General features: G+C 41.2%; 1 protein-coding gene across 1 annotated transcript in view; it reads right to left on the bottom strand.

Annotated features, from left to right (window-relative positions):
• Positions 1-22883, bottom strand: part of LOC121332940 (potassium voltage-gated channel subfamily KQT member 1-like) — a 416905-nt gene that overhangs the window by 156027 nt on the left and 237995 nt on the right. Inside the window, exon 16 of the mRNA XM_041398878.1 lies at positions 20953-21014. Within this exon, the coding sequence (XP_041254812.1) occupies positions 20953-21014 (62 nt within the window). The remainder of the gene's footprint in view (positions 1-20952; positions 21015-22883) is intronic.

The following is a 22883-nucleotide window of genomic DNA, read 5'->3' as shown; positions in this document are numbered from 1 at the left end:
TTTTCTAAATCCCATCAAAATATCTCTCTACTGTTTAAAATGCAGGGATTCTACTGCCAAAAACCACAAGCAAAATAAAAACAAATGCAGATTGCAGCTTGCCTGCTGATAGCACATGCTGTTCTGGAGCATCAGGCTCAGAAAAAACCTACTGCTCTGAACTCATCTGGAGAGAATGCCAGTAATTCCAGGGACTGAGACTTCCAGGGGGTCACAGTTAAGGTTCTGCTGGTTTATGCCAGGATTTCTCAGTTTCTGTGTTTTTCAGGGGGGTGAGTTTTGCTGAGCAAGGCATTTTGGAAAGACATGAGAAACCACTGGGCAATTTTAACTCTCTGTTAACAAAGATTTTTTTAGAGGATTTGCTTTAACTGTGTCAGAGTGTGTGTTGGAAAGGAGTTGCAAAGGGGAAGCTTAATTTCTGAGAGAAATTCTCTCAAGCTGAAGTACTCTGCAGAGCACAGAAGATTAAACTGCTTGATAAAGATAATAAACAGAAGAATTTAGCAGCAGTGAGTTCAACTTCTGTACCTGTTCACCCTTCCTGTCATTCCTCTTTCTGGAGGAGGAGAAATCCACGGGTAGAGAGCTCTCTAGTGCTGCCTGAACCTCAGTTTTAGACACAGAAATCTTAGATATTCACTGTGACCTCAGGATAGCCGGCTGTTTTCTGAACAGCACTCTTACAAATATGCCATCCCTCAGATCCTCACAAGCCACACACAAGGGTCTGACTCTTCAGAGAAGCCTAAAGGATCACTGACTAACCATATGTGCAACCTGGTTAATGATTTTGTTCAAATGGCTGAAAGGGAGTTATCTTTTTGAGCAGGGTATAATCCTCCTTGTCCTGCCACACCAAAAGCCCAAGCCAGCAATGTATTTTTAACGCCAGGGGTTGTTTTGATTATGCTGGCCTGGTTCTACTTTAGGGAGTTCCTTTAGCCACACACAAGCCCAGCTGAAGCTCCTGCACCCTTCAACATGTTTTTATGCCCACTGTTCTGTTGTTCAGAGACAGCTCTCACTTGCAGAGTCTGAATTCAGGGTACCTTGTCTTTGGCAGGCTTATCCTGAACTTCAGAGAATTTTTAGTCTTGTGGCATTTAAAAGGTTCTGGCTTTTCTTGTGTTTTTTTTTTTTTTTTTGCAAAGGAAAACAGGGTTTAGCATCTGGGATGGATAAAAAGATGTCTCACAGAGAGGTGACAGCATTATTAGTGGATAGTTATAAGGGATGAGCTGGCCACAGCAGAAATTTCTTTCTAAATCCATCATGTAGTGGTTAGAATGAGGCTCTGAGGCATGGATAGGCATGGGCCATATGTCTGGTTTTCAGAAAATGCCTAATAATGTCTTCTAGATACTCATAAAGCATCTAATCCTGCAAAACATCTTCCACTTGGTAGTCTATGTAGCACTGACTGCCACAGATGTGATGTTTATTTGGGGAAACGAAAATAGCCTTAACTTGCCTTTGATTTTATTTCTCATTTCATTGCATTGCATAACCCCTTCTGTCTATAAAAGCATACAACTAATTATTTAAATGGGATATGAATAGTCTGATTTTTTTAAAGATAATTTAATTTTGCTTCCAAGCATAAGAGTCTGCTTCTCAGAACCACAGGATCCAGTCCCAACCAAGACAGAGACCCACGTTACAGAAATGAACTCATCAGCTACCAAGGCACAGGAACTGAAAGCAGACTTGTGTAAAATGTCAAAAGATTTCTCACAACTGGGCATATGCAAATTAAAATTTTGAAAAAGGAATTAAAGCAATATACACAGACTGAATGAACCAGAAAATTAACTAGAAATGGAACCTGGCTTCCTGCAGAAAGTGTATACTCTGTATCTGTATATATTTATAGCTACAAATGTAGAATATATATTTAGCAAAACTGACTCTTACCAGAAGAAAGTGCTGACAGTCATCTCAACTTGAGATGTCTATTAAAAACTCAGAGAGAGAAAGAAAGCACTGTTCTGATGAAGGACTGAACAGAACAGATCTAAACTGCTTTTGCCATGCTGTCCCTGAGGTTAAGATCCTGGCATTACAGGTATTTATAGGGTTGGTTTAATATCTTGAAAAATGTTACTCTTCTCTGGGTGATTAAGAGCATTTTTCACTGAAACCAGCAACGTGGACAGATAATTAAAAAAATCCCAAAAAAAAAACCTCCAAAAAAAGGACGCATCTCATTTTATGTCAGCGCTGTGAAAGGTGAGTGTCAAGTTTAAACCCAGTCATCTGAGAGGTACCTCAAAGGCAAAGCCACCTTCTCCACTTCTGGATAGACACAACAAGACTTTCAAGTAAATTCTCCAGCTCTGGGACTTCTGACAATTTGCAGTGAAACCCTGAACAGCTGCTTGCAGGAGCTCAGCCCCATGAGCTCTGATCTCAGCCAGGTGAGAGCCTGGCTCCAGGCCCACCTGGGTTCCTACAATTGCAAACTGCTCTGTATTAGTTATTTCTCTGAAGAACATTGAAATAGCTGGAAATGGTATTCAGCAGTTTTCAATATCTGTAGTATTTTAGGCTGATAACATCTACCACACACACAAGTTATAACATTTATCCCAAAATCTCACTCTTCTGATTACATCACTGAAATCTAAAGAATTAGCTCTATGTATGTCAATAGGCTAAACAGGCATTTTGCAAATATACCTATCTCCCTACACCCTTTGAAAACACAAAAGTTATTTTCCAGGAGCTGTTGTATTCAGTACTCAGTTAAACTTCAAGCTGCTTCCTTCAGCAAGGGTCACTAATAGTCAAAATGTTTGTATACAACAGCATAATTTTTCCTAAGCTTTGGAGTTTGCCTTTGGAAAGTGCAAGGATATTTTCCCTATGTATAAGGGACACTTCTGAAAATTGGGGTCAAACAGATTTGTTACTATGATCAAAGCTGAATCTGTCAATTTTGACAGCTTTACTGAGCAGAATGCAGCTTGCTGCAGCAAGGAGTTTTATGAGGGAAGTTAAAATCTCACAAAGTGTGTCTTTATGCAGCCCATAAAGGAAAAAGTCCAAACTAAAATATTCCACTGATATTTAACACACATATGAAGTATTATACTGCTTGTTGCATGCCCTGAAGATCAGAAAAAAGATAAAAAAATCAACAACTGGAAGGCATCCTACCTTCCTGCACGGGTCTCCAGCCTACATAAACATGGTCAGGGAAGGGGCTAAGGTGGTGTTGCAATAAATCCCCTGGAAAAACATGGAAGATACTGCTGGAAAGTAATTCTGCTGTTTGCAGCAGTCTTTTGTGCTCCCTGCCTGTCCCCTCCTTGGAGAGCAAACAACACAGGTGCAGCACAAGGGCTTGCTGAGCTGTGGCCCCTCCAGGAGCTGGGGGGCCATTTGGGAATGAGGAACAGTTTTCAATTTTCAGTGGAAAACACCAGCAGTGCTTCCAGGAATCAGCACGGAGGCTTCTCATGTTGCACTCTCAGTTACACTGAGACCTGTTCCTGGATATCAGGGATGCAAAGGAACCCAGATTTTTGCACAGAAAAACCACCTTAGAGCTTTACCACTGAAGCTGTTTCAGTGTTGATGCTTTGGAGACATTTCCCCCCTTCCTGTACTCTTTCTCAGAGCTGGAAGATCAAGAGGTACAGTAAGTTTGCAGAGGATGTTTGTGCAAATTCTCTCAAAGTGATCCACACACATTATATTGCCACATTACTGAATACTGAACCTGAAGCTTTTTTTTTTTTTTTTTTTTTTTTTTTCATCTGTATAAACCTGGCTAAAAACAGATTTGCCTTTTTATTGTCTTTTAATTCAGACACTTGCTCTGACACAACAGGGAAAATTCCTATTTTGCCTTTCAATGGCATCCTTGTTGTGCAGTGGGGATCACAAGGAATGTTCAGAACAAATGTGTTGTGGAAGGAAGTGAATGAAAGCACTGCTCAGAGACTGATATTTTCCAAGAGAAAAAAAGGGGGGAAAAAAGGAAAACAAGACAATAAATCTCCTACACAGGCAACTAAAAAGACCAGCTCATGGTATTCTGAGGCAGAAACCATGAGTGGAGGAGAAACCCATTCAGAACGAAGAAATCCAAGTCAGAAGAGCTGAGCTGTGCTCTGCTCCCCATCTATTTAAATGACAAAATCATGTGCAGGCCAAAGTCTGCAGGAGAGTACACCTGTGTTGCCATAAACTTGTGAGTAAGTGCAGAAAATTTCCTGCTTTGCTCTTGGAAACCCTGTCATTTGTCAGCTAAAGAGCACACGGGAGGTTTCCCTTCCTCCCAGTCTTATGTGGGATTTGGTTGAGGTATGCACAAAATTTTCCAGGCTCTTTACACCAGAAGTCTTTGACCAAGTGCCCACTAACTCCCTTAGCATAAAATGATTCCCCTTCCTATAGATATTTTGAATTTCCTGAGGTTTTTCCCTGCCTGTTCTCAGAGCTTTTGGAGATTGCCTGTCTTCCGGGAGAGACTGGCATGGACTCTGCCAGGAGAGGTATCAAGCATCTCTAGAACTGCAGGGATTGTAATTTTTAAACAGGACTGTGTTCAAAAATCTCTGGAGGTTTTCAATGGAATATTATTTTTCTTTCCATGCTGGATGATTGCAATAGAAATATAATGTTCCCACACATGCACAAATAAAATCATCAGCTTTGTACCTCCTCCTGAGCCTGAATGAAATGACACATTTTATGGGAAGCACATGAAAGAAAATTTTAGCATTTATTATCGATGTGAATTCAGTAGTTGAATGAAAAGAGTTGAGAGTTGACACCTTTGCTGTCAAAAAAAACCCCCAAATGAACACAGCCCCACCACAAAAACCAAGCCTTCCCCCCCTCTGGTCTGTGTCTTCATATCACTATTAAAAATCCATCTGAACCCCAGCCTTTTTAACCAAAGAGCAAGATGAATAATAATGGTAAATCTAAACTCACCCCAAACCATCAAAAAATCAACAAATACAATGCAACCACCATGTCCATAATGTTTATCCTAAAAGGGGAAAGTGGCAGAAGGAATTCAGTTGCTACTATTGATGTGAGAGGCAACCTGCTCAAGAACTATTTCAGCTGCACGCAGCTCTGAAAGGGAAAAAAAGAGGGAATGAAAGAGAAAAAATGAGGGAATAATCTTCTAAATAAGATGTCAAATAGTCCACATTAATCAAACCCTGTAATATCTTCACACAGAGACATGCTGTCTGACAAGAAGGCCCTTTTAAGCAAGTAAAAACATAGGGAAAAATATCAAAAGATCTGCTGCATATTTTTTTCCAGTTTATTTTTCCCCTTTGCTTCCCTGCACTAACAATTTTTAAGAGGCCAAAGATATTCCAAGTGAAATGTCACCATTCTTACAAGCTTAAATAAACTATTTATTAGCAGTAGACTAAGTACTCTGAAGAAATTTATTTGCCCTGGCAACAATATTTATAAATGACCTATGAAATATTATAACATTGTAGCAGCAGCAGCAGCCTTGCAGTTTGCCTGTGAGGATCCAGCTCCAGTCAGCACAAGTGCATTTAGAGGGGGAAATATTTCTGCACTGCAGCATGCAGGCAGCACTTGGGAGAAGATGAAAAGCCCACGAGCACAATCTTTTCTTTCACACTGGCAATAAATAAATAAATACAGAAGCAATAAATAAATAAATCATTCAGCTCCAGCAGCCCTTTTACAGTGCCCATCAATAGAGTGTGTGCTGCTTGTCCAGGGGAGGACTAAATGAAACGGGGAGCTGAGATCCTCAGCCACAGCCCCACGAGGCTCCCCGAGGGGAACACAGGTCCCCATTGAGCCAGGGACACACGGGCTGCTCTTTACGGGGCTTTTTCTGACCAAAACACCTCAACAGAAACCCAGCAATTAGCTATTCCAAACAGAACTGCTATTTTGAGAACAACAAACTTCATTAATGCCTTGGGGGGGAGAGGGTGGAGAGGGCTGAGAAGTTAAATGCATGTGTGCACACAAAGGTGTAAAATTCAGACTATTTAAATGCTAATAAATACCGTATTTGAGAACACATTCCCCCCAGTGACAGAGAAGCCAAAATCTATTTGGCTTTGCACTACAAAGCTGTTTTATAAACCAGCTTAAATTGGTGATATTTGTCCTCCAGCACAGGACAGATAAGAAAAAGAGGAGAGAAAAAAGAGGAAATAAACCAGATGATTAATTCTAAAACTGGATATTACTTCCTCAGGTGAAGATGGCAGTTTTGACCATGGAGGAAACATGAATCAAGGACTTCAGGGTTAGATTTCTTGAGTATTTTCAGTTCAAGTCTTACTTGATTTGTTCGGAGTTTTTTCAGTAAACTAGTCAACACACAAATAACAAAAGATTTTTTTTTCCCCCCAGCATCAGTTATATCACAGGGAAAAGTCAATAAAATCTGCAGATATCAAAAAACAGCTTCTTGTATGTCCATCTTTGTTTTCACTGAGGAAACAGGAGAACTAGAGGCACAAACACAAATGTCACCTTGGGATTTAAACACAGAAATCCTCATTTGGAAGGGCAACAGATGTCATGAAGAACACAACATCTACCTAAAACATTGCAAGACTGACACAATGATTCAAAAAGCCCCCAAATCCCAGCATTTTGGTGGTCTATCATAAGCTGTCACACTGATGCAGTAGACTTCAGTGCATGGGTTTAAGTTTCCTAAATGTCCTTAATTGCTCACTCAGATTTTCTTTTTCCTAACTGACCCCTAGTTCTTTGCACACCAAATCTGAACGTGCTCAAGGCAGAAAGCTCTGCTGAGATGTGGTCAGGAGCAGGTCCCAACAATGCACAAGGCACAGGGCGTGTCACGATTTTCATCTTGACAAGAACATCGAGCCTGAGCTCATCTAGGGAGTGGTCCTGGACAAGAACCTCCACTAACTTGGCCAGGGTTTCCTGTTTATAACCGAATAAGGTGTCTTTTTTGCCTAGTTTGCAAAACAAGCAGGGCACTGCCCACTGCTGAGCCTTAACTTCTGCTTCCCAGAAAGACTTCTCACAGTGCACAGCCATCAGTTCTTCTGAGGGTGTTTCTCAGGCTCATGGGACTGTATGGAGGTGGGTACAGAGGAGTGGGTGTTTTTCCTCCCCTAAAGTAATGCGAATTCAGAATAGTGGGACTGACAACAAAATTTCCTTGGGATTCTCCTTATGTGTCCACTTGTGCTGCAGCCCTGTGAGCATTTAGGATTTTCTCTGTGTAAGGTCCAGGTGATGATATAACCATAATTTAGACTATAGGACATCCCTGTGAGCTGAGGAACACCCCAGCTGCAGAAGAGGTGTGTTATGAACGTGTTAACCATGCCATGGCAGGTTCCTGCAGCCCAGCTGTGTGCTGGGGGAATGGGGAGCAGACAGGATACAGGAGACAGTGTAGCTCCATGCACCTCCATGTCCTCACCTGCAGGGTGAGGCCTTTCTCCGGAGGCTTGTTGTCAAACATCGATGTCAGCAGCCCAAGGTTTAGAGATCAGACCAAATCCAGTACCTGGAGTTCAAATCAATCTAGAAATGATCAAGACTCAGGCCAGTGGTGTGAACATGAGGTGAGGGCTCAAGAATCCAGCTCAGCACGTGTGGGTCTGGAGGGGCCTCTCTTTAGGCCACACCAAGGTACAGCCAACGAAGCAGCAAAGATCTATTTGCTCTGGAAAACAACAGGCTAAATAAATTTTGCTAAACAAATTTCAACAGATTAATGATATTCACTTCCCAGTTTTATCTTCAAGACATATTTTCCATCCTTCCTTCTTACTCTTCCCTCCTCCCCACATTGGTGTTCCCTTGCTGCTGGTCTTTGTGTAGGGGCTGGGTGCAGCTCAGAGCTCCACGTGTGCCGTGACAATGATGAAATGAGAATCAGAAACCAAGGCTGACACATTAAAAGGTGCAACACAAGATATATTCTGTTCCTTGCTGAATCCAACTTGGTCCACTCTGCCTGCTAATTCTAGTTAAATGCACATGTCAACATATAAAAAGTTATTTCAGACTGCAGCATTTGGTTCCCCGAGCCAAGCCAAATGAACACAGGAATAGCAACAGTACACACGCCAAGGAAAATGAATTTTTTTTTTCCTCCTACTGTGACATTTTTGAAGGCAGCCAATTATACATTAAAAACATCATGAATGAGCAGTGTAATTTTGGAACCATAACTTAAAGTGAAGTATTCCTTTAAGTATGAAATTAATATAATCATGACATTTTAACAGTTTTTCATGGTCCTGCATTCTCCTACAAGCACTAACTCTAAGTAAACCTTTATGCTATATAAAAAGACCACAATAATCTTTTCCCACTAGTAAAATTGCTACTCTTATGAGTGCTACATATATAGGAATTTTTGCATACATAAACATAGTGTGGTCACTTGTGGGATCTATAGATTACATTGGGGGCATATTAAGGGAGTAATGCATGTGCCAAATTTGTTGGCGTGTTTTATAGTGTCTAGATTTTTCTATCCTGTGCTATTTTGTACATTTCCTGCCCTGACATAAATGACCTCATTAACAAGAAATTCTAATAAGTATACAGAGGGTTTTTTTTATTTCAAACTCTGAACTTTGCTGGCTACAGCATATTTTTATTTTGTGACCTGCCTTTGTATGTATAATCTTGGAGGAGGAAAAAGAGAAGGAAAAAATAATAAAATGAAACAAAATTCTGCTCACATAAGGGAGTTTTCTGCTGAATGACATAACCTCTACTCCGGTCTGAACTATGGTCAGCCTGCTCTACCAGCCAGTAAAATTAAGTGAATTCAGAGAAGATATTTTGGGGATTGAAATTTGCCTTCCAAATACAAGCAGAGTGTTTTGCCTTCCAAGCCAAAGAAGGAAATCACACAGCAGCATATGGAGTACTCTATTCCCCACATATTAAGGTTCTGTTAGCTTTACAGCAGTTCCTGTCACCATTCAGTATCTTACCCCCCAAGCAGTTATGTTTTACACAGGATCAGAAGTCTATTTTTGCAATCCCACCTCAGGGTAAAACTCATTGGGACTCCAGGATCTGACACCCTTGCAGTGATCCCTGCAGTAACAGCCCCTCTAGCTGGGGCTAGAAATAAATTTGTTCTGAACATCATATATACTGTTTTCTTTTGGAGTTTTTTTCCCTCTGGATAGTGAGTTCAGAATGTGCTACAGTAGGAGACCTGAGAGTACCTAGCAAAAGCTCCAGTTAGAAATAACAGCAGTATTCAGTACTTCTAGAGCAATCTAAGTTCTTTGTAGACTCTAAAAAATGGAGGCTGAAATGCATAAAATGTAAAATGTAGCCATAAAAAAAAAAAAAGATGTAGGTGCAGAAACTACAAAATATCAGTCAGAGCTCTATATGTTTACTGCACACAGTTAACACAATCCAGTACACCAAAAAAGCTGCTGCCTAAGACACAGCCATGCAAGGCTACAAGACCAGACTCCAGTGACACCTGAAGCAGATTCTGAGCTCATGCTCCAAAATTCTCTAAGAAAATCAAATTTGTTTGCCACTTCCACATCTAGCAAGAACGACTTCTTGTTTTACCTCCACCGTTCTCCTCTGCCAAGCTACCATTTCCCAAGCTCCTGCTCCTGCCCTGGCCTCACCTCCCAGCCATCTCCCCCACGCTGCACTGACACCGCTACCCTGGGGCAGCTGCCCACTGATTTAATGATGAGGGTGAATGGAGAGGTCAGAGCTAAGGGGGGCACAGAAATGTGTGTCCTGAGGGCACTGCTGTGGCCTTGCCTACCCAGCCCTTCATTTCTGAAGATGGATATCCCATTTACATGGTAATCATAAATATATGGCTTTATGGTGAGCATACTCTTTGGATATAGTCCTGCCCTTTGAAAAATGATTTCTAACTGGCTTGCCCAGACTAATTTCAGGTATGTAAAGTGGTGCTGGGAAAAGACTGCTGGGCTTCAGTTCCTGGGCATTCATCAAGGACATTCCTCTTTCTATGGCACTACAGAACTTTTTAAACAGAGTGGAGAAAACAGCTATTTCTCCTCTTTGGCTGCAAATCCTGAGGCAAACCAAGCACTGCACAAAGGTAGAAATGCTCTCTGCATGGCACCCACTCAATTTTGGTAGGAGTTCCAGGCTCAGCCTCCCACAGGCAACACTTGCTGGTGGTGGCTTCAGAAACTCTGCAGATACCTACGGTGACAAGTTGTGCAAAGCTGCCCAGCCCTCGGAAGGCAGTAATAAAAGTGACATTAACAGGCAGCTTGTGGTAAGGCTGAGGAGGAAAGTTAAAGACCTTTAGTGTGTTTTGAGCTGCTGTGAAAGAACGTGGGCTTCTGCTGCCTCCTAGGGTATGTCCTGATGGCAGAGCTCGGGAGAGCTGAACTCCTGCAAAACATCCCCAGGGCAGGGATGGTGCCAACGGGTTTATGAGGGCAGAGAGGCCAGGGTGTTCTAGTTCTGAGCATTGACTTGGCCTTTCAGCTGCTTTTTCTTCCTCCCCTGGACAGTGTGTAAGAATATAAACCAGAGTCTGCAACAGCTACTTACGGTCAGTACAATTAAAATGCCTTAAAAAGACTAACGTTTTAAATACACACTCTGCATTTCATGTTCATCCTCTTCCTTTTGGGAGTTTTGGGGCTTCAGAATTTCTGTTTTTCATGGGTATGTACACAGCAAAGGCTAGAAGTAAATAATTTTAAGAATTTAAGAATTTAAGAATTTAAAGAATTCTCACTGTTGAGGAATACCTCTGGTGTAGGTGGTTCGCAAGCTGCACATGGAAATGCAGGCTGAGGTGCAGATTTAAATGCAGACTAAGTACAGGTTGAGCTCTGGGTGGGAGCCTAGGACAAGAGGATGAACTGCTGACCTTTGGGGTGACAAAGGGCACAGAGGCAGGTGACAGCCAGCCAGGTGAATGGACACTGAGACACAGCAGCAGATGGGAATTGCCAACCTTTTGGACAACAAGGGAGATGAAAACAAGTGATGGCAGCAAGGTGGATGGACACAGAGATGGGGCAGGATGATGACTTGGGAGGAGGAGTGAGACTGGCCATGGCGAGACTGTGATGGGATAAAATCCCAGGGGTTCCTTGCAGGGGTCCCTCCCTGGAGGCAGCAGCTTGGGTGTTTCTGTGTCACTGCCCCAGGAACAAGTGGCTTTATGGAATGAGACATCTGGGACTCTGCCACCTCTGCCATGGCAAAGCTGATGTGATGTGAGTGGGGTGTGTGGGGAGCCAGGCCAAGGAAGGGCCTTCAGTCCCAGAAAGTCTCTGACCTTGGCAGTGCCACTGCCAGAGAGACCCAGAGGGAATGGTCTGACTGAGAAGTTTCCTTAACGTCCCATAACTGCACAACTCCAAATGCAGAAGCCTTAAGAAACACACAGGGTAGTAGGAGACTTGTGCTAGTATTGCTGATAATCTCTGCAAGCTCTACTCCTGAAGAGGAAAGGCAGCTGTGTGAGCCAGACCCTCAGTCCAGAGGGAGATCTAGTCAGACACTTAACCTGACTGGCAGCAACAGCCTAGCCCTGTACTATCCCACATTTCACATTACACTGTTTTGGTTCTATTCCACACCTGTTAAAGTTGCTTTATATACCTTGCTGTATCTTTCACCTCTTGAAAAACAGTCCTTTTAAAGTCAGTTATAGCCTCCTATTTTTGTTAGTGTTTTTTAGAAGAGAAAATGTGACTGAAATTTCAGTATTTCTAGTTGTTAGGTTTTGAAAACGCTGAGGCCACATGTGCCATCTAACTGTGGGCTTCAGGTCTCAGAAACAAATACAGACCTTCCAATTTGGTCCTTGATGGTACCTCCTAAACCAGAGCAAGCAGGGGAGATCTTTACCTACAACTACAGGAGGAGGCAGCTGGGGGGAATCAAGATCTGCTCCCAGGGAACAAGGGCAGGACAAGAGGAAACAGCTCAAGCTGTGCCTGGGGAGGTTCAGGTGGGACATCAGGGAGAATTTCTTCCTGGAAAGGATGGTCAAGCTTTGGAAGGGGCTGCCCAGGGAGGTGGTGGAGTCCCCATCCCTGGAGGTGTCTCAGAAGGCCTGGATAGGGCATTCACTGCTCTGGGCTGGGTGACAAGGTGGAGATCTGACACAGGTTGGACTCGATGATCATGGAGGTTTTTTCCGAGCTAAATGACTCTGTGATTCTGTGACAGCTTGTCAGCACATCTGTAGTGTTCATTGGTGCATCTGCAGCTTCTCCAGCATCCCTGGAGCAGTGTGCTAGACCCACAGCAGGGATGGTGGGTGCTGCAGTGACTACACCACCTCCTGAGGTCCCCTGCAAGCTGAAGTACCCTCTACTCCCAAGGCACCTTATGGCATCACAGCCATAGAACTAGGAATGCTGGCTCTGGCCTGACGCAACAGCACACAATTTATTTTATGGGCATTTTAGCCTGGAAAAAACACTCCCTCATGAAGAAGAAAAGCACAGTTCTTCAAATACAATGCCATGAAGAAACCCCTGGGTAAAGTGCTCAGTGATTCAGTAATATTTATTTGTATTCTGACACTGCATAAAAATGCAAAACTTGAGGATGGAGCCTGTAACAAACTAAACACTGTCCCCACATGACCAGCAGAGATCTGTGGTACTCTGGACCACTTCTCCTTCTCATGCTCAAACCCACTCCTCCTGGTCTCAAAGGACTGCAGTGTGTGACAGACACATTGGCTAACATGTGCTTTATTCAAACACCACAGAACACCCTATCTTCTCAACAGGAAAAATATTATTTTACTTTATCTCCACTATTTACTAGTAGGAAAAGTAATTATACTGTAGAAATATGTATTACTGGCCTGCTTTCTTTTTTTCTGCTTCATAAAATTCAAAGTTATGTATTGAAAAGGACAAGCTGGTGGTAAATACAGGGAAAAAAAGGAGTTTTTCAGTTTTTCTCTCCCTCACATCATAAGCCTCTATATGTAGTCCCTATATATGAATTTTCTGTTGAGTGAAAGTTTTCTTCCCTAGATGCAGCCAATACATCAAGGAATGCAGTCACATTACTGCAGAGACTTGGTGAGTTTTTTCTGGTTTTTATTTTTCTTTTCTTTTACAGAGTGCTGTCATCCTGTAACTCGCCTTGCACAGCACTGTTCTTCATACTGCTTCTTACATATAGTCCATTGCAAACACCCAGAGACCAGTTATAGCAAATTAGGCTTGAATTAGTCCATCTCTCAGCTGCCATCAGTGGATGAATAGCTCAAGCATTAAACAGATGCTTGCTCTGATTCAGCACCACAACTCTTGCATGAAACAGAAATCCAGCTGTTAGTCTGGGAACTATTTGAATAGTAAAAATCTGGGGTTTTTTTCTTCAGTGTACTTTCCCTGATCAAGATGAATTAGAGGTCAATACTACATGGCACTCAAATAGCATTAAAATTGTCCTGTAAATTACTGATCTGAAAAATGTGGTAGATGAAATAGCTACAGTAATTCTGAGGTAAAGAATCCTAGAGGAAAATCAATCTTTTTCCAATAAGAAAATTAATCTGTGTTCTCTGTGAAGGCTTCATGATATTGGAACACCTTTAATTCAATCATAAAAATGATTTAGAAATAAACCTGTTCAACTGAAGTGCTCAGAAAATAAAGAGTATTTCACCCCAATTCTCATTTTCAGAAAGTCATTCTGAAGTGGAAAACTGGAAACACTTTCCTTCAGTGCATGATTTGCACTGAAGTGCAAAGTCACGTGAATGAGACACTTTCTCTAAAAAATGTTCCATTGGAAACAAATTGTCATTTTCAGATGGAGAAACATTCCAAACAAATATTCTCAACCTGTCTGTAGGAAGAGCAACACTTGCAGTGCACAGGCATAACCAACAGATACAAAAATATATTTTGAATATATTCAAAATATATTTTGAATAAATCTTTCTAAATTAAATTGTTTAACATCTGCAATAATTGGAGGTTGCAGAAAGTGTTCAAATGAATTATTTTTCCATCAAAAAATAACAATTTTTAAAACACTGCAACACTGCTCATAACAAAAGATAGGCTTAATGCATTTACACTTTTTTTTTTCCCCCAAGAGGATTGGTACAATACTCCAGTTTCACATTTCTAATCAAAGGCATTTTGATTTGGGGCCCAGGATCACATAGAACATTATGTTTGTTTAGAACAACCTATTAAAAATTTTAAAAAGCAGATGCAAAATATTTAGAGGTGATCCGATTTTTGTTATTCTTTGGATGTTCAGGTCAAAGCTCTTAATGGGAGGATCCAACTTTTTATAAAAAAAAGATCAAAATCTCAAAAATATTCTAATTTTTTTTCACCCAATAATAGTAAATAAATTACTTTATTGCATCATAAGCAGCAGAACCAGCAGAGCTGTGACTCCTCTCCATTTGTGGCTGGACTTTCTGGCGCCTGAGAAGAGCCACGCTCACACTGCAGTCTGTTCTGGGAGCAGGGGGATTTCCAGAGTGCCTGTCCTCTACCCAGGCACTGATTTTCTCTAAAACTTACAGGAAATCACCATCTCCAAGCTCAGGACCCTTTCCTCTGTGTAGGTCAAAGCCAGTTGGGATGCTGGGAAGGTTTTGGTGGAGGACAGGAAAGCACGGACACAGCCCGTTGTCTACAGCCTTCTCTGTCAGCGCTGCTATTTCCAGGACCTTTTCCCTGCAGGTTAAACAGCTGGCTGCCTCAATATGGATTAGATTCCCACTGTTCTAACAGCTCCCTGCTGTGGTATTTCCCAGCAGCCCCAAGTCACTGTAGTGTTTTTCTCTCCCTCATGTACTCTTCTCCAGGAGCACTTGTTCTTCTTCTGCAAGTGACTCAATTTTTCTTACTAAAGGGAAGCTTTGAACCCAGCTAATTCCAGCTGCTCTGCCACATCTGGCTGTGAAACCCCTGCCCTGCATGCTCCAAGATGTCCTGGGTAGCGTTGGAAGGGGGGGTTTGCTCCCCAATGAAGTTTCAGCCAAGAGAGCAGAGAAGCAAAAAGACTGCACCAAGTGCCTAATCAGAGCAATCCTTGAGACTGCTCTAAATGAGATCAAACTGCTGGGGCTGGATCCCAGTCAGTGCAGTCCCTGGGGAGCAGACACTGCCATCTGCACGCTCATTTATTGGGCTTTGGAATTATTTAATGTTTGATTTATGGTGGTGAATTGCCTCCTGGCAAACATTCACTGTGCAAAATTCTCTGTTCTCTCACCCATTAAAAATCAGGGCCTGATCCATGTGAAAGCTTCCTGATGAGTTCACAACATTTTGGATCAGGCCTCTTGGTCCCAAGAGTGACAGATCATATCCCATTTATGTCTGATTTTCTTGCTCAAATTTAGAAGAAGTTCAAGTGTTTTCCATCAATGTTTTTATGTTTACTCTTGGGAGAATCCTCACAGTGGGTCAGGTTACTGTGATATAGAAAGGATGACCCATTCTGACATACAAATTTTCCAAAGGATCTCAGCCTGAGGCAGACATCTGCCTCTGAGAATTTCAGCCCAGATGACTGGAGTTTGGCAAAGATGGAAGAAACTGAAAATAGAGCTCTGTAATGGAAAGTGGTGTAGAACCTTAATAATAGGAGGGTGATACCAAGCACCACATATGATAAAGCTCCACAACAAAAAACATAAGGGAAGCATTGAGGGAGGATTCTTTCTGTTATGCCTCAGAATATATGATCTGTCTCTTCTCTTACTTGAAAGGGTATCAGAGTTAGCTCTTATTTTTGCCTGATCCTCCAGAAATTACCGTCAAAACCAGGCAGCTCAAACCCAGCCTTTCCCTCTCAACTGTATTGAACAAGGTTTATCTGAGAAGCATAAACCCATCCCAGACAGTCAGAAGAAGTCAGGACTACAATAGTTCATCTCTGCACTGAGGAGTCAGTCGCAGACTAGAAAAGTTGTGTGGCTCAGATCTAAACAGTTAAATTTTCATTACTTTCTTTGCATACTAAAAGCCCGTCTTGATGTTTCAGTTACAAGAACACAATTTCAGTTCTACAATACCCAGCATACCACAAAGACTCCCTTAGTCATAACAGGTGAAAACCAGGATTTCACTCAGATTAATTCTGAAATGTTTGAGTCCCTATTTTGGCTTTCACTTCATCTCTGTGAATTCACTCTTGATGGGCAGGATGTGAACACGGGAGCTGGAATATTGTTAAAGCCATTTAAGAAATTTGCTGCCATTTACACCTGCATAAATCTTGAGTAACTTCCCTGGCATAAATGGAAACACAATTTGGCTTGACGCATCAGGGCTTTAGTTTTTTCTTACTTTTGTTTTAATTCAGCAACAGATTAAAAATAAAACTCCAGTGACATCATGTTTATGGCACAGAGTCAATGGATTTATGCTGGACTGCTCCAGAGTAAACGAGATAAGGCTTTGACCTAAGAAAATCCACACAACACCCACTTGCAAGCAGCCTGCTGAAAAGCTTTCTGTTATGGAATGACTCCATCTTTAAGGAACTGGGGGCAAACAACCCACAAACACCTTGTGTAACTAACACAGTTTTGTTAACAAAGGGGTTTATTTCAGACATATTCTTGAAACCTCAAAAGTGTAGCATGCTCATATTGCAACTGACTCATCGTGCACAAATTTTCAGCTTTTGTTTTTCTTTTTTGTTCCTTCCTTTTTTTTTTTTTTTAATGCATTTTAGTTATGCCCATCACCCCACTCACAAATTAGGGGTTTAGAATGGAAATTCTTACCAGCTTTTCACGCCTGTGGTGCTTGCAGGCACTGCCACAATAAATAATTTACTATTTAATGACTCCTGATGTAATCACAGCAGGAATCAGATTCACCAATATCCATCTCTCCATTGTTACCACTCTTTGAGCCCATCTTTTTAGCTCCCAACTCAAAAATGAGTGTTTAAATTGGTAAAGAGAGAGTTTACTGCCACAATCCAACCTCTACATTTGTTTATGTTGGATGACATTTTTGTCCTGGCTCGCATTACTCAGATGGATAAAACTCAGAAGGGTTTGCTTTATTGCCCTGTTTTCTCTTAGTGTTCCTGCATTTTTTAAATGCTACCAAATGGTTGCTTTTGGCTCTCAGCATTATCATATGTTGTCTATAAGTATGGAAATAGTTATGGTAATATGGACGTAAATCATAACTGTAAATACCACATAAAAAAGACTGCCATATAATTATAAAAATACCTAATAGATTTCTTTTTCAAAGACAACACAGCTGTCCTTTCTAACCTTTCATTTGCAGATTCTTTTCTCTCCTGTTTTTATTTATAGGTTGCCGTGCAGTTTGACATAGCACACCATGATTTTTGTTTCTAATTTTGAAAAGAAAAGGAAAAGAAAGAATACCCATTTCATCATAAAGAAGCATTAGTTTACAATTTTGAAAAGAAACTAACGCCAGCTCTAGAACATCATCTTGGACCCAATCTCCCTCTTAATACATTTCAAAAGGATCTGTCAATGGCTACATACCACAATATAAAATTAAACCCTGCCATGGAACTGAAGGAGGGGTCGGCCAAATGGCACACATCACATGTTGGGAAGGAAGCCCCATTCTTTCTCCAAACATCTCAGTGGGTTATTTTTTGTGAAAAGAACCACACTAGGTTATTACATTGGCCACAACAAAATAAGAATTTTATGCTCTGCTCAAGGAAAAACAGGTTGAAAAGTGTTCCAGGCAAACTCCCACTATGCAATGTGCCATGCCAGTGAGAGGAGTGAAGCCCTGCACAGCGCTGATGTTGTCAAAAAGGGGTTTGGATTTTTTTTTCTTTGCCTGAGAGCTACCACCATGCATTTTACCTGTTTCTAGTCAGCTTTGTAATGCTTTAAGGCAAAAAGGAGTAGACTTTTCTTTCTGCTGGAGTTGCACAGTACTTCATCCTCCACAAACTGGTTCTTACCTCTTCCCTGTTACTTTAAAGTTCCAGAAGGACCCTGTTTGGTCACAAAAGAGAGGCTGCATGTCACATGAATGGAAGGCTGTTATCTTTGTGTCTTTGCAACATTTTTGCCTCAAAGCTTCTACCTATCACCAAGCAACCCCTTCAGAGACCTGTGCCTCTGCCTTTCTGTACAGCAAACGCCATGTTTTTTTACTGAAATAATAGCAAACCTATCCAGGGAATGGAGTTCATCTTAACGATCAGAGATATGTGCTTCCCTCTCCCTTACTTTGCAAAAAGAGTAATTATGGCTTTATGCAGAACAACACACAGCTCTCAATGGGTTTGTTACACTCTGATTCCCTTCAGGAGAGGCAGCTAAAACAAATGAACTGCAAAATGCTGGTGGGGAAGGTCAGTCTGAACCAGAGGTGTGCTCATTGCTTATTGATACAGCTCATTTAGGCAGATGACATTCTCAAATCCACACTGCATTTTTATCAGTCTGCACCAACTGGCCTTTGTCCAAAAACGTGTCCTTTTATCAGATGTGTCACTCCTTTGGGAGGCTGCCATCACTAGACTGGGTGACTGAATGTCAAAATAATTTCTCCCGGGGGAAGAGGTTGATCCCAAAGGTTTTCTAGTTCCAAGGGGGGGATCATTTTTCACCACCAGCTGGAGCCTGATGTCAGACATGCCCTTGCTTCATTTATTCTCCTCAGAAGTTGAAACTTAGCTTGTCCTTCCTGATTCCAATATTGTTTCACATTTGGACACATAGCAGTTACTACACAGTGAACTGTTAGAGCAGGAGAGCCCTTGAGACATGGGAAAATAATTTAAGGGAAGCAGTCTGACAGCAGGATGGAGTAGTTTCTATTGTCCCATTAAAACAGAGATAGCTGGGAAGATTAGCTTTGTATTCATTATGTAAACATATGTATTTTAGCCTGATGTGCCAAAAAGATGCAAATAAAAAAAGAACGTCAAACAAACCAAAAACCCCCAAATTTACACCACCAAAACCTGAAGCAAACCAACACAACAAATATTTGCCCTTTTTCTGCACCGCCTACTTACTTAGCAGGGATATGAGACTGAAGTCTTGTACACCTGAAAGAATGATAATTTGTACTGAAAGATCAAATTCCCTGGGCTCCCTCTGAGTCTGGCATTTATTTTACATTTGCAGTTTGGTCTGAGAACAAAAAGGAAGCTGCAATGATTGACTCATCTTATGAAAACATTTTGACACATTTTTATTCTTTTCTACATGTTTTCTCCACAACAATAAGTAGAGAGAGGGGGAAATCACCGGTTCCCAGGCAAAATTTAAAGTTTAATTCTTCAAACATAACAGCAGCTTGGTCTTGCTCACTAATGGCTTGAGGTTGCACTGACTTTATTTAGACCATGCCTAAATTAAAGGCAGAACACAAGCAGGTATCTGCAACAGAGATCAGTCACCACATCTCCTGCATCTCCTGTAACATTCCTCTTCTTATACCAAGATGCCCCTGCAGCACTCTAAGTCAGGCTTTGAAATAAAATTGATCAAATTCACAAGATATTGTGCTAAAGCTGGACCAAGGCCAGACACAGTAAAAACCTTCTCACCTCTCTTCTTCATAAATATGGAGAAGTCAGGAGACCATGAACTGCTTCTTCCAGAGGTATTTACAATACCAGCAGCATTTCTCACTCAAAGCACTCCAACTATTATCACAGACATTTTATTGCTAAGTTTCCAATCTGTACTGGGGGTTTCTCTTTATATGCACATTCAAGAAATCTGAATGAAGGCGTGGTATGAATTTACAGAACACACAGAGGCCAGAGAGCAATTTATCTCTTGCAAAGGAGTAAAAGCAATCAGAGGGAAAGCCATTTTCACTTTGAACAGCTGTGGCTGTACAAGGGATCAATCCACTTTAAAATTTGCTCAGATAATCTCTTTATCTGATAGGCTGATTCTCTGACACTGTGCAAGAAAGCTAAAAATCAAAGAAAATCTGTCCTTTAATAGTGCAGTGTCACATATTTCCGATGTTGTTCTAGCAATCATCATTAAAAATTTGATTTTTGATTCTATTAGTTTAATTTCAATTTTTGCTTTTTGGCAAGATGCACAGTTCTTAAGAATTATGAGAAGTTTCTTTCCTCTTTCCTTCTCACCTCACTTCCCCAGAAAAAAAGTGAAAAGACAAATGCATGACAAATTTTAGTGAGACAAGGATACAAACAGGCAGTGGACATGCCAAATTCAAATGGACTTCTGTCTCAGCACCATCACACCCCCCAGCAAAGCCACTGTGCTGCTCCTGCCCACACAAAGTACCCTGATGGAAGGACATGAACTTTTAGAGGTAGGTAAGAGAGCTGACTAAAACACTGTTAGAGAAATAGAGTCTGAGTTTTGAGCAAACTTGTATTTTTGTTATCACTTGAGTGGAAAAAGCTCTGGAGGATGTTTGGGAGAGGTCCAAGACAATAGAGCCTCACTGAGCTTTGGCCTGTGGGCACACTGCTAAGTAACTCTAATTAATAACAAAGATGAACATATTCCTGGAGAGAAGACAGTGAGGGAGAGGCAGAAAATGTGCAAAGGTAATAGCACAGGGGGAAAAAATGCAGTAAACATTAAAGAATCTCAGAATTTGTAAATTATATGTCAACTGCTGCTATTCACAAAGATTTCTGACACTAACATTTCTGTTTCATTCACTAATTCTTGTGTGACAAACACCAGCCAGTTCACAGCACCAGTATACAAGACGTGTGGTTTGACTTAAACATGAAAGCAGCTCCTTTTACAAACAAGAAGCAGGACTGCATAGCAGGTAAATGGTTAATGCTGAACAACACACACATGAAACTTCATCAACTCCCTCACAAAAATTAGGATATTATTCATTATTATGGAGCCCTGTAATTCTAAAGTAAATCATGCCAAGATACTATCTTATAGGTCTCTAGATCAGATATCATTGCTCAGAAAAAAAAAAAAGCAAGCTTTCATGCACTTACCTTATCCTCCAGCCGGATCAGTCTGGCTCCTATACTGTAGTATCCTTTGTCTACCCCTTTTTCTAAAGAAAGAAGAATAAAAATGGGACTTTCATTAGGTGGAGAATAAATTCAAACTATGAATTATATCTATGGCATTCAAAGAAAAAAAAAGCTGGTAATAGTAGGGTAGCACAAAATACATAAACATAAGAAAGAATGAAACAAGTGAAAGAGAGTGGCTGGAGAGAAGGGAATTAGTTTGTCAGAGTGACAAGATTAAGTTAGTTTAAAGGGCAATTTGGACCTTGGTAGAGGTAGTCTGTGGACATGAAGGGGTATAGATGGAGTCTGGAGTAACATTGTTTTGCTGTTTAATTATTTCAGCAGTTGGATGGAATGGGCAAGGTACCTGGGCCCACCTGCAATTTTGAATACTACTGGCCTGAGCAAGGTAAACTTGCTATACATAAAGAAATCAGAATAGTTTTCAACTGGGGCTGCAGGTCTAGCAGGCAGCATATCCAGGGGGTCAAGGGCTGAAGTGGCAGAGATCCATCCATGCATCCATCCATCCATCCATCCATCCATCCGTCCGTCCGTCCGTCCGTCCGTCCATCCATCCATCCATCCATCCATCTCCTCTGCAAAGGAGTGACACTGGGAAAAGCTCTTGCATCCTCATTTTCCCTCTCACTCTTTATGAGGCCTGCTTAGTAAAGTTACACCTCCCACTGCAAAGGGTGGGATTGGGAGCCAAGAGTGAAAACAGTAGAAAATGGGGTCTGTGCTTTCTGCTCACAGGATCTATTGCTAAGGAATGCCATAGTTTGAGGGTGTTATTGCACAGGGAATGAAGAACAAACCCACACATATTCTGAGTTGGGAGACAACATTCACAAGTTAAAACCCACAGTCCAATACTGAAATAACTTACAAGCTGACGCCAATGGAAGTTGGATGTTTTTCTCTACTAAAGTGTATTTCCAACACCTGGAGTAATTACTCCTGGATTTTTTCATGCATTGCTCCATTTTCATGAGTGCTTAAGGTCTGGTTTTTAAACCTAACTAAGTCAATTTTGCTGAGGGCATGAGCAAGTCTCAGATATGAAGGAAGGTAGGCTGAGATATGAATTTACACTGTGCCAGAGTTCACAGTGAGGGCCTGTGTGTGCTCATCACATTCCTGGATTTCTTAGGGAGTCATACTTGCTTTACCATTTATATTTGCTATAGGATATGTTTAGTGATCTGTTTGCAGCTAAGTTCACCTCAAGGTAACTTGTTCTGCACACACCACAATCCCAGAAGAATACCAGCAAAAGCAGTGCTGGCAAGAGCACTTTGTGCTTTCCTTCTCCTTCACACACCACCCAGAACATTTAAAAGGTCCTGTACCCTTCGCAGCTCTTTGTAGGCTTAGAAAAGAGAAGTGTTTCCCCAGAGAACCTTCAGGAGCAAATAAAATCAGGAAAGAAAATGTGGGACAGACAATAAGTGACACAGCTTGGCTCATACATGTGTACTATTCATCGTTCATAACCTCAGAAACTTCTAAAATGTAAGTGGCTGAGGCTCAAGTTTATCTCTGTGTTCATCTCTGCCTGAAATGAATAACTGGCTCTGCTGTCTACTTTCTAGTTAGTAAATCTCTAAACACATCTTTCAAAGTATATATCAGAAAAAAAGCATGACTTTTAAGATTTCTAAATTGTGATGTGGTTTGAACAGCAGTGGGCAGACAGTATTTTTGTTTAGGTATAACCCCAAAAAGTCCCCCAAACCTGAAGAAATACTTAAAAAAACTTTTTATTTAAAAAAAAAGAAAAAGTTATTATTTCTTTTAACAGAAACAATAAAATAATAATTTCCTCACCAGCTCTAAGTCCATCCTTCAGATAATCACCAAGACATCCCAAACCAAGTTAAGTGTTTCCTATTTTAGTTATT

This window comes from Onychostruthus taczanowskii, unplaced genomic scaffold (assembly GCF_017590055.1).
Source record: "Onychostruthus taczanowskii isolate IOZ18803 unplaced genomic scaffold, ASM1759005v1 scaffold15, whole genome shotgun sequence".
Classification (NCBI taxonomy): Eukaryota; Metazoa; Chordata; class Aves; order Passeriformes; family Passeridae; genus Onychostruthus; species Onychostruthus taczanowskii.
Note: the sequence above shows the minus strand (reverse complement) of the source record. Positions and strands in the feature narration are given on the sequence as shown.